Here is a 15,537-nt window from a genome sequence, read left to right as displayed (position 1 = left end):
GCAATAAAACAGTTACAGATCTTTATCATGCAAAGAGAATGAAACCTTTCAATGATGAACATTCAGATGTTCAACAGCAACACTGCTTAGCCTCTATTTTATTTCACATTCATGGAATTTTCCATGTTTTCCTATGATCCTTATCAAGTGGTGGCCTAGTGGCTCCATGGATTTTGCATGCCATGCCATGGACCAAAGCTGGTACCCCAAGTGGCCAGCGGGACAGGAGAGTCCCACCATTGACAGAGAACAAGAAAAAGAATCATTTATCCGCAGCCTCTTGTATCTGAATGCCCTGCAAGCCCCTTCTCGCTGTCCTAGAAAGTGTCAGTTAGGGCCCTGCTTCTGGAAAGAGCCAGGAAAAGAGGCTGGGGATCGTGGTGGTGATTTTCTAGACTTCACACATGTTCAAGTGAGAACTTTTGCACTGCACATGTACACCCCCATCCCAGAAGACTGTTCCGTGACAGAAACCAGATGTACAAAGTGGAGGTCAATCAAACCCATCTAGTGTATTTTAATGCAAGTGTTAATAAGTGTATTATTTAAAATGAGTAATCCAGGACAAATGATGCATCACACAAGGCTTCAGGAAATAGGCAAACCCAGGACTTTCCATGGCAACTAGGCTGTGTGATCACACTAGTCACACAGTTGTGGGATTAAATCAATTACTGTAAAGGGAAGTGCCTAGAAGAGTGCCTGATGTGTGGTAAGCAGGGTTAGCTCTTGTTACCATTTTATTTTTCTTACCATGGTTCAGACTCAGAAGACTGGAAAAGCACGAACTTAAAAAGATGCCATTTCCTAAGGGACAAATAATTGGAAATGTCTCCTGCTCTTTTTTCAAAATTCAGTTGTCAATGACAATAACTGTCTTGACTGCAAAGGTCAAGCATGATTTGTTTTGCTCTCCACATGTCTGTCAAGTCTTAACTTTGTCAATTATAAACTTCATATTCTGAACAGTCATTTTGAGATGCACAGTCAAACTCAAGAACATCTCCATATAAAGCATGTAAGTTTGGCCTTTTCAAATACTGTTTATAAGAAAACAGAGCAGTGACTACAACCATATGAATATATGGCTAAGGTCGAATAGAGGAAAAATTTGCCATCATGGCTGTCAGGAGTTGGGAAGCCAAGATGGGGTCAGTTTTCTGTATGGATATTGAAGACCCTCCAGGAAAGGTAATGTTAATAAGAGTGTTGGGTTGATGGTGGAAAAGGTGCTGAAGTCATGAACTAATAAGGCATGTGGCTGGAGGCTGGTAGATAACAGCATAGCAGGGGAAATCGGTGATGAAGTTGAATGACCTGAACTTCAGAGGCTCCAGTAGAGCTGGGATTGAGGAAGGAGGAAAGTGAGCTGATAGTTCAGGCATCACAACGAGGAGCCAGGAAGGTACCTGAGATGGCTGATAGTGGAGGCATTTAAAGGAGACTCCTTAGAGATGCCACATAATTTAATTGTTCGCCAGCTCTAGTGGCATGTCTCATAGGCATCTAAATTTAACAGCGTCAAATTATGACTTTTGAGTTTTACTCCAAATCTGCTTCTGTCACAGTAGTCCCCATCTTAAATAGTAATACTGCCCACCCAGTTACTGAAGCCAAATATCTGAGCCATATTTTTCTTTTTCTCTTTCCCGCATCCTATGCGTGAGCATGAACTATGGTTTTACCTCCAAAGTATAAACCACTAGAATGTAAGTTTCATCAAACAATTGTGCTTTGTCCTGCTCAACAGGGTATTTAAGGATGCCTGGCAGATGATAGGAAGCAAATATTTATGGACTGAATGAATGAATCTTGAATCTGACCACTTGGCTCTGTTCCCATGGCCAGTACCACAGTTGAAGCCACCAACATCTCTCACCTATATTTCTACAACAGCCTCCGAACTGATCTGCTGCTGCTACTCTTGACCTCACAGACTAGCCATGCAATAGCCTGACACTTGCTAAGTTGAAACTAACCAGTGGATTTTTATCAGTTAGAATAAAATTCATACCTTTATACTGGTCTGCAAAGTCCTATATGAACCTGAAATTAGCTATTCCTCCAACCTCATTTTTTTTGAATGTTTATTAAAGCTGCAGACAGTGAAACAAGGAAGGGGCTAGAATAGGGAACCAACCTTATGGGAAGGGAATGCGCCTACACTGGGAAGATGGGGAAAAGGGGGCCTTGGAGAGAGCTTCAGAGTGTTCGTCCAGGATGTGCTGCCACTGCCCATTGCTCTCCTGGTGGGAAGTCTCACGAGGAGCCTTTAAGATTAGAAGATGCACCCCTGTGCGGAGGGGAGGGGGGAAAGGTGGTACGGGAAGGGAAAGACACAGGCATGATCCCTAGACGGAGAGTGTTTGGGGTCCTTTGTTTTGAGGGTTCTTAAAGACTGGGAGTTTAAGGGGTGGTCTTAGGGGAGGATCCCAATAGAACATTCATCAGCTTTATGCTGATGTGCCAAGATGAGATTTATTCCCTTACCTTCATCCATCCTTGCGTGTGCTTGGCAACCTCATTTTCTACTACTTTGTCTTTCTCATTTGCTACTGCCTGCTCTAATGCTGCCCACCTTCCCCCAGACTTACCTTATCATAATAAGACTCACTGGGACTCTTGTGAAAAATACTATAGTCATTCACAGTGCCTTCCCTGGATTCTGACTCATAAGTTTGGGGTGGAACACATGAATCTCTACTTTTAACAAGCACTCCAGGTGATTCTTATAATAAGATTAGGTGGAGATATACCCTAAGAATCCTTCCCACGCATTCCAATTTTTCAGATTTGAGAAGCAAAATGAAACAACACAATCAACAGTTCAAATACTGTAGAAATGTTTGCCTGAAACCTGTGCACTCTTATTGATCAATTTCACCCTGTTAAATTTAATTTTTTTCTTTTAAATGAGAGGAGAGGAAATAGTGAGATTCACTCCTGCATGTGCCCCAACCAGGATCCTCCTGGCAACCCCATCTGAGGCTGGTGCTGAAATCATCTGAGCAATTTTTAGCACCTGAGGCCTTTGCTCAGACCAACTGAGCTATCCTCAGCACCTGGGGGTGATGCTCAGACCAATCAAGCTCTCCTCAGTACCTGGGGCTGACGCTCAAACCAACTGAGCCACTGGCTGCAGGAGGGGAAGAGAGAGAGAAGGGGTAGAGGGAAAGAAAGAGAAGCAGATGGTCGCTTTTCTTGTGTGCCCTGAGCAAAAATCGAACCTAGGATATCCACATGCCAGGCCAATGTTATATTCACTGAGTCACTGACCAGGGCCAAGATTTAATTTCTTTATAAAAAACAAACTCAGGCCCTGGCCGGTTGGCTCAGTAGTAGAGCATCGGCCTGGAGTGCAGAAGTCCCAGGTTCGATTCCCAGCCAGGGCACACAGGAGAAGCGCCCATCTGCTTCTCCACCCCTCCCCCTCTCCTTCCTCTCTGTCTCTCTCTTTCCCTCCCGCAGCCAAGGCTCCACTGGAGCAAAGATGGCCCGGGTGCTGGGGATGGCTCCTCGGCCTCTGCCCCAGGCGCTAGAGTGGCTCTGGTCACAACAGAGCAACGCCCGGGAGGGGCAGAGCATCGCCCCCTGGTGGGCGTGCCAGGTGGATCCCGGTCGGACGCATGCGGGAGTCTGTCTGACTGTCTCTCCCCATTTCCGGCTTCAGAAAAATACAGAAAAAAACAAACAAAAAAACAAACAAACTCATTTTCTACCTGTGGTCTAAGAGGCCATGCAGCTCATGGCCACCTACTATTCTATGCCAGGAAATTCTGGGAATACAGAAATGTATATGTTGAAATACCCTCACATTCTAGTAAAATTTCCTGGGTAGCATAAGTGACCTCAAACTTGTGTCACTTTGTGCTATGCTCCTGTAGATGAGGTTGAAGAAATGGTTATCACCAGCAGGGAGGAGAGATTTGATATTCAACAATTTACAGCAATGAGAGTATTTGTATGTGAGTGTGTATGTGTGTATTTCCTTAGGCTGTGTCAGGAAAAAAATACTCCTGAGAGGTAGAGAAGAGAAAGAGAAAGGGCAGGCAGCAGGAGACCAGTCCAGAGTGTGTGCAGGAAACATTCTGTAGATTCAGTGAGCTCATGCACATTCATGCTCCTCAGCGTAAGCAACATCTAAATCACAGCAGATGCTCAGTTTTGCATCTACATCTGGAAGCATTAAGCTTGACAATGAAAGATTTTTGGTTTTGTTCTGTCAGGGTAGCATATAATGACGGCTTTGCCAGCAGGTTTAATTTATTGATTTGTGGGTGGGGGGAGAAATTTTGAAAACTATCTCTTATCTCCTGCACATAAAATATTAACTTTCATTCTCTAGTGATATTATTACAGGAACTAGCATTCTCCGTGTCAAAGGGCATGTTTCTGTCCCTGAATCTGAAACTGAAAATAAGCGCGAGCTTTCTGGTGTCCTATGTGAAACTGGCTTATAAACCAGAGCAGTGCTTCTCAGAGGTGTCCACATGCCGCAATTACTTGGGAGGTGGGAGGGCTTCAGAAATACTAATTTGCAACTCTATCCCAAGACTGGATTTAATTGGTGTGGGGCATGGACAATATTTGGGACTTTTGAAACATCCTCAGACCAGTCGAATCTGCAAGCAAGTTGTTTGGGAACCGCTGAACTGGAGATTTTAAGCCATGCATCTCAAACCTCAAGCCTCTGGATAGTATAAAGTTCAGGTTTCTGCATTAAAGTCTAAGTCGAGGTGATAGGTGCATCTGACTGGATTTATCAGATCACAGTCAACATGGGTAGGAACCTTATTTACATAAAGCCAAAGCAATTGATGAAAAAATTAAAGAAGTTATGTGCATAGAATCACGCATACACATACATACAAATGATCAATGTTCAAAACAGTAGGATATTAAAGTAGTTTTGTCAGATTGAGAATATATCTGCAATTAGAATTGTCAAATAAAACACAGGGCTCCCGGTTAAATTTGAATCTCAGATAAAGAATGAATATCTTATTAATATAAGTATGTCCCATGCAATATTTGGGACATACATACACTAAATAGTGTTTATTGTCTGAAATTCAAGTTTACCTGTGTGCCCTGTATTTTTATTTGCTAAGTGTGACAACCCTGCCCCAATTGTAAAGGACTAACCTGAGCAATAATTCAGTATAGTAGCTCAGATCAGGACAAAAGTTAACCTTAGCTACTTGCTCATTACGTGTTCTTCTGTTTTCTAAATTACATTGTCAGGTTCACCACCACAAGTGACCACTGTCTGCATGATGCTCAACTGTACCTTATTCTGTTTCTTCTGTCTTTTTCGGAGCCGCAGGAACTCCTTGTGCTGCCTAGAGACAAAGTTCACTGCTGCGTATTCCAGCAAGGCGGCAAACACGAACAGAAGGCACACTGCCATCCAAATGTCAATCGCTTTGACATAGGAGACCTGAGGGAGACAGAGAGAGAGAGCACTGTGAAAACCTGTGGGGAAACCCTGTTCCGAATATTAGGAGCAGCAGAATAATCCCCTTCGTGGATTCTGGGCAGAGCAGTGAAAGGGACATGCATCCACCCCCGACACCCACACAGTGTCCTGAGCCCTTGTCCGTCTCTCTCCGTGTAGCACACCTGCTCAAGTAGCCTCACCCCTGAGAACAGCTCCAAAAATGACTGCAACGTTTCTTTAATGAAGAAAAGAGAACTAAAAAGAAAACTTCGAGGTGAAATAGACTAGACACTATTTTCGAAATGGCTCATTTTCTTCTATTTTTTTTCTTAACATTTAAAAATGAATATAATTAAAATTATTTCAAAACTTGGATGAGAAATACACTATCTATGGTTCTGGGCCCTTCAAAAACCAATTTTTAATTTTCATTCATCTGTTGACCCTAACTGGCATGAAAACACATTTTTTTTTTGAAAACATATTTCTTAAACGATTTGAAACTATCACAATTCAAGGATATTGAACCAAAATAAAACATCAGGGCTCTAGCCTTGTGGAAGGAATTTGATTAAAAAGGAAAATATTATAACCCCCCAGTGATTGGTTGATTATTTAGTACATTTTATAATTTAATAAAGCATATTTCCAAGGTAAATACTTTTTACTACTAGCAATGGAAAGTTCCCCTCATTTCTCTTAACACTCAATTATTTTTTTTAAATATAAGAGGGAAAATAACTAGGTAAAGTTGCAGCATATTGGACCCTGGACTACATGCTTATCAAACTGCCAGCTGAATGTGTACTATCTAGTTCTGATTTTTAATTAGGTTTTCCTGTTTTTTGATAGTTAACACTGAGTTCTTGCCAGCCAATACTTTAAACATTTTATATGTATTCATTTTCTGACCATCATAGCAATTATATTGCCCCCATTTTCTGATGAGGAATCTGGGGTACAGAGAGGTTAAATTATTATCTGAGGTCACAAAGTTAGTAAGTGGCAGAACTAGGATTGGAATTGGACCCTAGTCTGTCTACTGAATTTCCTTTTCCGACACACACAAATACTACATTAGTAGGATTATACAGTTTGTATCTTGCATTTCCATTTGACCTTTATAGTGAAGCATTTTCCATGTCATTTAACTTTCTAAATCACAATTTTCAATGCTTGCGTAATGGCCTGTAACATGATTAATTACTCTGTATTATAGGACATTTTCGTGATTTTTAGTTTTATTTTTTGCTTATACAAACTTGGAGGCTGTGAAAATTCTTCCTCCCAAATATTTGACAGTATATTTGTTAGCTCAATTTTTTGACTGGTATTATGGGAATAAATACTCTGAAAATGGGCTCTTGACTTGGAAAGTAAGTAGCAGCAGAGGGGATATACAAGCAGAGACTCCACCGTGAAATGCTCCAATAATACTGCTCTTTTCTTGTCTCTGTAACTTTGCCAAGTTCTTGAACCTATATTTGGCCCCCTTCCTCATCTATATATGGAATAATAGTACTTGTATTATAGAATTAGATAGACAAAATCACTTAATATATGCAAATTGCTTAAAATAGTGTCTGGCACAAAGTAAGTGCTATATAAATATTTACAATTTGACTACATAAGGGTGTGACTTAGTTAATGGAGAAATTTTGGAAGAGGCAGAAAAATCAACAAGGAAAAAATAAATTTCTCACAATCCTAATATATTCCAATTATTTTTAAGGCTACCTTCCTTACACTATTTGTCTCTGTTGATCTGAACTACATGTCAGTCCCACATAAGTTGTGACAAAGTAGTCCAGCACTTGGTCATCTTCAGCACTGTGAATTATCACTCTTCCTACCTGGGATGCTCTTCTCATTCTTTCTGATTAGTAGACTCAGAATCCTTCAGGATTTGGCTCAGATACCAGCTCCCCTGAGAAGCCTCCCTAACCTTCTCGCTTTCTCCCATCTGGATTAGGGGCCACTTTTCTCTCCTCCCTTGCCGCTTTCTATTGAAACTGTCTGCTGTTCCTTAGTCTACAGCTTCCTTGACACCCCACCACCAGATCTGTAAGCTTTTCTTTCTTCTTCTTTTTTTTTTGGACAGGCCTTGTAAGGAATTACTTTTTGTATTACCAGCACAGGACCTGGCAGATAGCGAGTAAGCATTAGATATGTGGAAAGAAGGAATAAATAAATGATTGAATGAAGGAAGGGAGGGAGGAATGAAGGAAATAATCTGGCCACCTTTCCATTTTTGTGCTTTAATTTCAACAATTCTACTCTCTATAACATTATTCACAATTTTGTACATTTGATATTTTTAAGAGTGGACTATTAGCTCATTTCAATTCTCTCAGCACACCTAGGATTCCTGGACTGTTCCTTTCCTTAATAAGCAATAATTTGTCTTGTATTTGCTCTTCTGTAGCAGTCCTATTCTCTAGTAATAATAGAACATTTCCAATCACAGCATTCCCAGTTATATATTATTCAGATGGCCCATAAATGTTTTAATACCCAATAATGAAAGGAATTTGTCAACGCCCGAGATATGTCCATACCAAGAGCTGAGTCCAATCGAGCTGACTGTCATTCCTCCCCTTCCTGGTGTTTACAACATTCAGTAATTTGTAAACCATTTCTCCATCTCCTTCTGGCCATCAGCAGGCCAAGCACGTATTTGGCTTTTTTTTTATAGCTGCTCATAAATGAATCCTTTCGGTCTCTTAATCATTTTGGTTGGTCTCTGAGTTTCCTCCAAATCACGAACATCTTTCCAGCATTGAAGTGCTGGTATTAAATGCATTATTCACATGGATTTAGAGGGTGTTGTGAGACAGCTATTACATATGGTGTGATGTCCCTTGGTGCTAGTCTCTCAGGACTGAAATACCTTTTTGTTTTGTTTTTACCCAGCTCTGATGTCAGATTCCCTGTCTTTGGCTGCTAATCCTTAGATGTTTTCAGCTCACATCTTCTCCTGTCACATTCTTTTTTATTATTCTTGGGCTTACATGATCCCTTACTGAACTACTTTACAGTCTTGCAAAACAGTTTTCAAAGGCAGTTAAGCGCTCAAAATGCTATTAGGATTCTCTGAATTCCAGGCGTATTTACTTAATACACACACACACACATTGTGGGCCTACTATGTGGAAGGCACCATACTACGTGCTGGTGGGAGCTGGGACTGAAGATCCAAGGATAACTAAGATGCACATCAATTATTCCTAGGACTTCCCAGAGCACACTGCATGAAACCTCATTCACACTGTGCTCTAAAAAGTGTCATTCATATTGTGCAGGGAGCAACAAATTATTGCCTGTGGATGAAATCTGGCCCACCACATGTTTTATAAATAAAGCTTTATTGGAACACAGACATACTCATTCATTTACATATTTTCTATGGCTGTTTTTGAACTAAAATGGCACAGTTGCATAGTTGTGACAGAGACTGCATGGCCTGAGAAGCCTAAAGTACTTACTCTATGGCCTTTTACAGAAAACATTGACCAGCCCTTAACCTAGACTTCAGTGTTGTGTGGTTTATCCTGGGGTTGTACATCCCAGTGGCCCTCCTGATACTTGTGAAACCCATGTTCCATTGAAGGACAAAGTCAAGTGCATATATAACTGATAGATACAAAATGGATAGTCCCATGTGCTAAAGTACAGGAAAGATCAAAAGTCTAATGGAATATGGGGAGGTTGAAATTGACAGGGAAAATCAAGAATGGCTTCATTCCTGGATGGGGTGGCATTTGACATAGGGCTTGAGGAAAGTCAGGCCCCTGATGGGTGCAAGAAGCTGTAAAAGCAAAGCCATGAAGATGGGAGAGAAGAGGTGGGCTTGGGGACAATGAATAGTCCAGGGAGCGGGATATAGTGGGCACCTGGGAAGTGTATGGTGAGGTGTAGACAGGGAGGATGGGCCAGCGGACTGAAAGCCAGGCACAAGGGTTTGAGTTTCAGCCTGCTTGTAGAGATGAGCAGGACTTCCCAGAACCATCCTGCTGGTGGTTTTGAGGTGGGTATTGACGTGTAAGTCCTTTTCTAATATTTGTAAATTTCTTTGTCTCCATAAGCAAGAGTCTTAGCCAAAGTAGACGTTTTCCCTCCTTGCAGAAGTTTACCTTCCCTTGTCTTGGCACTGTCAACTCTACACAGGTCTGGTTCTCTTCTAAGCTTTCCAAGGTCTCAGAAGCCTTTGCTGGTTCTTCTTTTGTTTGTTTTTGTGTTCCTTGAACTCTTCAATTTCACTCCTTAATCTTCATGTCCTTGATGAATTCATCTACTCCTATACTTTTCTTCTTAGTGTGTGTGTGTGTGTGTGTGTGTATGTACACACACGTGTGTGTGTCTTATAGCAGAGATTGGCTATGTACTAATGAATCCTATTTCCTCTTCCTGGAACACCAATAAACTAGATTTTCCAGTTCAGCTGGATCCCCACATCAAGGCTTCTCAAATCTCCCATAAGGTCCTTGGGACTTAGCCCTTCTGCAGCCACCTTGGATGTCACCCATTTAAGATGGCAGTGCCATAAAATGGAAGAAGTCAGGATCCCTGAAAGACCTAGGGCCACCCACTCCACAGTGGAGTATAATGTGAGTGAGAAATAAATTTTTATTTTGGTAAGCCACAGAGATTACAGAATTTTGTTTTTCCAACACTCCCAAATTTATCACTCAGACCTGAGCTCTCATCAGTGTTCCTATATTAATTCTAAAATACCTGCAATTAGCATTTGCAAAATCATACTCATGAAATGCTCCTCCTCCTCATTATCTCATTTGAATCTTTCTTGCCACTAGCAACCCTATTTTCATCATTGGTTTTTCCCTTGCCTTCATCTCTAATATTCAGTCTTTTGTAAAAGCTCACCCTTGGGTTTACTCTTTTGTCTTATTCCAAAGATGTCACTACAACTCTGGCCATCAACATTTACACCTGGTTATTATAACAACTTCCTAACTGATCCCCCTGTATTCAGTTCCTCCCCGTGGCACTTGATCCTTTTGCTTCTGCAAGATTAAATTTATGATGCCAATTTAATTTTGCAACACACCTGCTTAAGAATTACTCTGGCTGCCTATTACAGGCTCTAGTATTTAAGATTTCTCACAGCATGTGTCCAACACAAACCATGTACTTTGTTTAAGCAATTATACTTACTACCCCTGAGGAGCCAAGTTCATTCCTGCTGAGAATCCCAGTGTTTCTCAGACATGTGTGATTTTGCACTTCAGGGGACATTTGGCAGTGTCTGGACATATTTTAAGTTGTCACAACCAGGGGGAGGTGCTACTGGCATCTAGTAGGTTGAGGTCAGGAATGTTGCTAAACACAGGACAACACCCATAATGAAGTTATCCAGCCCCAAATGTCAATAATTCTGAGTTTGATGAATTGTGATATTGAGAAAGCAACCTTCCCAGACCCAAGAATCAATGTCTACTCCAGTGGTTCTCAATTGGGCATCATGCCTCAAGAGGACATTCCCAATGTCTGAAGATGTTTTCTGTTATTTTAATTGGGGTGTGGGGTTTTGCCACGGGCTTCTAGTAGGTAGAAGCCAGGCATACTGCTAAATGTCCAACAATACGTAAGACAGCCCCCCATGACAAAGAATTGTCCAAATTCTTTGCCCCAAATGTTAATTGTATTAAGGTTGAGAAACCCTTATACTCTTCTCTTAGCATAAAAATTCTTCCTACCTTTTCTATATCTTTATTTTTAGAAAGTTCCTCAAGGAGTAGCTCAAATTCCATCTCCAGAGTGATACTTTATTCTAGCTAACAGTGGTCTTACCCATCTTTAGAAATTGTAATGCGCTACAGTTAGGATCATACAATTTCATGTTTGCTTCATGTCTGCATGTTTTATTCATGAAAGTATAGGATACTTGGCAGATAAAGACCCAGTAATGCCTTTTATATCTGTGCGACTGATGATGTCTTTGTGCATATAGTAAGTATCTCATAGTTTCTGTTGATGGACATTATTCAAGCCATATATAAATTCAGTTTATTTTCAAAGTAACTACTATATATAAAGGCTTGAATGCAGACAGAGAGAGAGAGAGAAAACTAAAAGGAAAAAATAGGTCTTTTAAAGCTGATAGCTGATGATATCCGAATCACTCTTGATTTATTTTTACTGAGGGAAAGAGGAATGCTTATTATTCTCATGACTTTATAATTTATGTAGTTTATAAACATATCTGGTGAAGAAGTAAAGCCAGTCAAGTAGTTTAGGTTTCTGTGACGCTAAATAAATAGCGGATATTTGAACAGATCAGGTAGACGATGGAGTTTAGCTCATTGCTCAGTTTTGGAATCATGTTGACATTTCCAGTATTGTTCTAGCAACACAGTCTTGACATTTTTGATAACTTTGGTGAGTTTTCTTGGGTCAGGATTTTATTAATTATGTACTCAGATCAGTTTCAAAATGGAAAATGAAGCCATGAATTTTTTATTTTAGTTTCATCATTTGTTTTGTCTGGGTTAAAAAATTACATCATTTCCTGTGTCATGAAGCCTGTTTTTCATAGGTTGGGCCGTTTTCTACCTGGTGTTTATTCCTAGCACAGAAGAGTGGATCATTGAATAAGGATTGCCTAATTGTTCTTACAGCTCAGATCCCCTCTCCATCTCTTATGGACAAGGTGCTCCTATGTGGCAATTTGCCAACTAAAATACATCCTCAATCCTAGCCCTCAGGCTGACCCCAGAGAGCTGTGATATTCATTCCTACAGCAGCCAATAAAGGAGGATTGGTTATGAACATGTATAGAGAAGGTCTCTACAGTGGAGAAAAACTCATAATGATTATAATCAACCAAGTATTATTTTAATAGAAAAGAGACAAAATGGAATTTGTAGGACAATCCCAAAATACAAAGATAGCTTTTCTTTCTTTAAGTGGAGTGATCTGTCACACCCACCTGCCTGAGTCAATGTTTAATTATTCTCAAACTATGCATGCAAACCATTGCTAAAGCAGGACAGAAGCTTTTCTTCTCTGTATAGTACAATACAGTATTTTTTATCTAACTTAGGAGGAAAATAACCCTGATTAATGCAGCTGTTGAAAGGAAAGGTACCTGTTTGGTCTCAGGAGCCTGACTTGTACTTCCCTTACATGGAACAGAAGCCTTCAGTAGCTCCAATCAACTTTTTTTATTTTTTTATTAATTATTTTTATTTATTCATTTATTTTAGAGTAGAGAGGCAGAGAAAGAGAGATAGAAGGGGGAGGAGCAGGAAGCATCAACTCCCATATGTGCCTTGACCAGGCAAGCCCAGGGTTTCGAACTGGCGACCTCAGCATTCTGGGTCGATGCTTTATCCATTGCACCACCACAGGTCAGGCTCCAATCAACTTTTTTTATTGAGTGCTATGAACTATATCACCATCCTCTCCATATTCATTTTGTGGGAGAGAAAAATAAGTTTATTGAAGATGGATCTAAATGTTATACAGTGGAAATGAGAATTCTGGCTTTGATTTTCGGTTTTGTCTCTTACCTACATTCAGTCACTATAAAAATATCATGAGAAAAAATATAGACTCTAAAATTGGTCCTAGTGCCAAAGATTCATGGTGTTGTACAATTTTATCTTTACAGTTTCACTACCAAGTTGCCATGTTTGTTGCCTAATTAAAGAGCTCACATCTGTTAAATGCCAGGAAAATCAGATTTCCTGGGCAAAGAGGGACAGCAGTTGCACTGACTACATGGTTAATCCCAATGTCACCACCACCATCTAAAGCAAAACCAGTGTCACCACCACCACTCCATTTTCTATGTCTCATGCTCCCATTGGGTTGTGGGTAGGGTGTTGAGTAAGCACCACTCTTACTAAGGTGCTATTTGCAGAAACAGCCATTGGGTGGCGGTGTCTCCAAGCCTGGTATCTGCAGAAACCAACTAGTTACAAATGGTACTCGTTAACAAAACTTCCAGCAGGACAGGAACTGAACAACCTTCTGGGACCACTTTGTTGGGTGTTGGGTGGTACATAGGCCTAATTAACTGATATTGTTTTCAAATAGGAATAGGTTTCTCTTTGTTATGTTGCTCAGAAAACTTCAAAAGTAGCTTGTCAGAGCTCACTATCCACGTGAGTTTTGTGAGAGGTAAGAGGAGGGCAGAGCTCCCAGCCCCAGAATCTCTAGGGAATACTAGGTGATATCCATAGTTAGAAATACCATGGGGATAACCTACACAAAGTGTCAGCCTTCTGTAGAGGTAGGCAGGTGGGGGAGGGAGCCAGGTTGAGGAGGGAGGGCATTGAGAGGAAGGGGAGGAAGCAGGACTAGGGGCATCCTTTTCCCTGTGTTTGCATGCGCCACGTGTCTCATCACATCCTCAGCTGATGGAAAGGAATACTGATTCCTTCCATAGTCTACTTCCTCTGGCTGTACCTTCAGTGACAAAGCAAGTGCAGTCTATTACTTCTCAAACAGGAGCAAGAATAAGCATCGAGTGGGAGTCAGGAGCAAATTGCCCACTAGTGTGAAAAGAACTCGAGTGAAGGAAAGAGTCAATTGGGTCATCTCAGTGTTGGAAAGACAACCACAGGCTTTGGAGAACAATGAAATAACATTAACCTTTCGCAATCTCAGTTTCGTAATATTGAAGTAAGGCCCAAGGATTACAGTGAAATGGTGTTGTTGAGGGATTGAATAAGACAGTTTGTGTAAATCTTAACAGTCATTTGGCAGATTGTAGACACTCAGTCACATTGGTTTGCCAGGGATGAGCTCTTGAAGACATTGCGTGATTCAAAATTTGCATAATTCAAGGCAATTTTCCCAGAGGAAAAAATGCAAAGTAGAATTTGTTATATTTCACGTTCTTTGTATGCATTAAGACTATATTAGTATTTTTGTATTGCCCTATTTCAAACCCACATAAGCTAAGTTCGGATAAAATGGAACCTCATTGTAGTGAGCACTCCTGTATGTCAGGGAGGCTGAGATACACTGTTACCAAAACAAAACAAAACAAACAACAACAAACCACTACCACCGTTGTGAACAGGAAGCTTGCAGCAGCACAACCCTGTGAGTTATCTCCATTATTGATATAAGAAAACCGAGTTTACTCATTAACTTTACCAAGCTCACCCAGAGAGAAAGAGTGGTTGAGCTGCTCTTCACGTCTGCTCTGGCTTGGTGCTTTGGTCTGCTTTTCTGGCTCACTGACCTCTGGGAACCTACCTCCAGGGAGTGAGTCAGGACAACTACTCACAGACAGTGGTTTCACCAGATGACAACACAGAATGTGAAGGAGAGGTGAGAGAGTGCATGCAGTGAGATGGGTGAGTAGGGGACAGCAGCATTGTCACACCTGCAGCCAGAGGGGTCCAATGAGGAGCAATGTTTGTTTTTGTTTGTTTTTTACTTTTCTGAAGTGAGAAGCAGGGAGGCAGAGAGACAGACTCCCACGTGTGCCTGACCAGGATCCACCTGGCAAGCCCAATAGGGGGCGATGCTCTGCCCATCTGGGTCATTGCTCCCTTGCACCTGGAGCCATTCTAGCACCTCAGGTGGAGGCCATGGTGCCATCCTCAGCACCCGGGCCAACTTTGCTCCAATGGAGCCTTGCTGTGGGAGGGAAAGAGAGAGAGAGAGAGAGAGAGAGAGAGGAAAGAAAAGAAAAGAAAGGAAAGAAAGAAAGGAAAGAAAGGAAAGAAAGAAAAGAAAAGAAAGGAAAGAAAGAAAAGAAAAAAAAAAGAAAGAAAGAAAGAAAAGAAAGAAAGAAAGAAAGAAAGAGAAAGAAAGAAAGAAAGAAAGAAAGAAAGAAAGAAAGAAAGAAAGAAAGAAAGAAAGAAAGAAAGAAGAAAGAAAGAAAGAAAGAAAAAGAAGAAAGGAGATGAGGAAGGGTGGAGAAGCAGATGGGCACTTTTCCTGTGTGCTCTGGCCAGGAATCGAATCTGGGACTTCCACACGCCAGGCCAATGCTCTACCGCTGAACCAGGGCGAGGAACAATGTTTAAGGATGACAGAAAACCACGCTATTCTTTATTTGCTTTTGCAGTCAGCACTGAGTGCTGTTTCCGCTTCTTTATGCCTCAACCATCCCA

The 15,537-nt window shown here is 41.1% G+C and overlaps 1 protein-coding gene across 2 annotated transcripts in view; it reads right to left on the bottom strand.

The window, feature by feature from the left end:
- GLRA2 (glycine receptor alpha 2) overlaps positions 1-15,537 on the bottom strand; it is a 180,965-nt gene that overhangs the window by 34,187 nt on the left and 131,241 nt on the right. For both annotated transcript variants that reach the window (XM_066356230.1, XM_066356231.1), the window contains exon 8: positions 5,291-5,440. In XM_066356230.1, the coding sequence (XP_066212327.1) occupies positions 5,291-5,440 (150 nt within the window). The remainder of the gene's footprint in view (positions 1-5,290; positions 5,441-15,537) is intronic.

Source organism: Saccopteryx leptura, chromosome X (assembly GCF_036850995.1).
Source record: "Saccopteryx leptura isolate mSacLep1 chromosome X, mSacLep1_pri_phased_curated, whole genome shotgun sequence".
NCBI lineage: Eukaryota > Metazoa > Chordata > Mammalia > Chiroptera > Emballonuridae > Saccopteryx > Saccopteryx leptura.
This window is presented reverse-complemented; position numbering and strand designations above follow the sequence as displayed.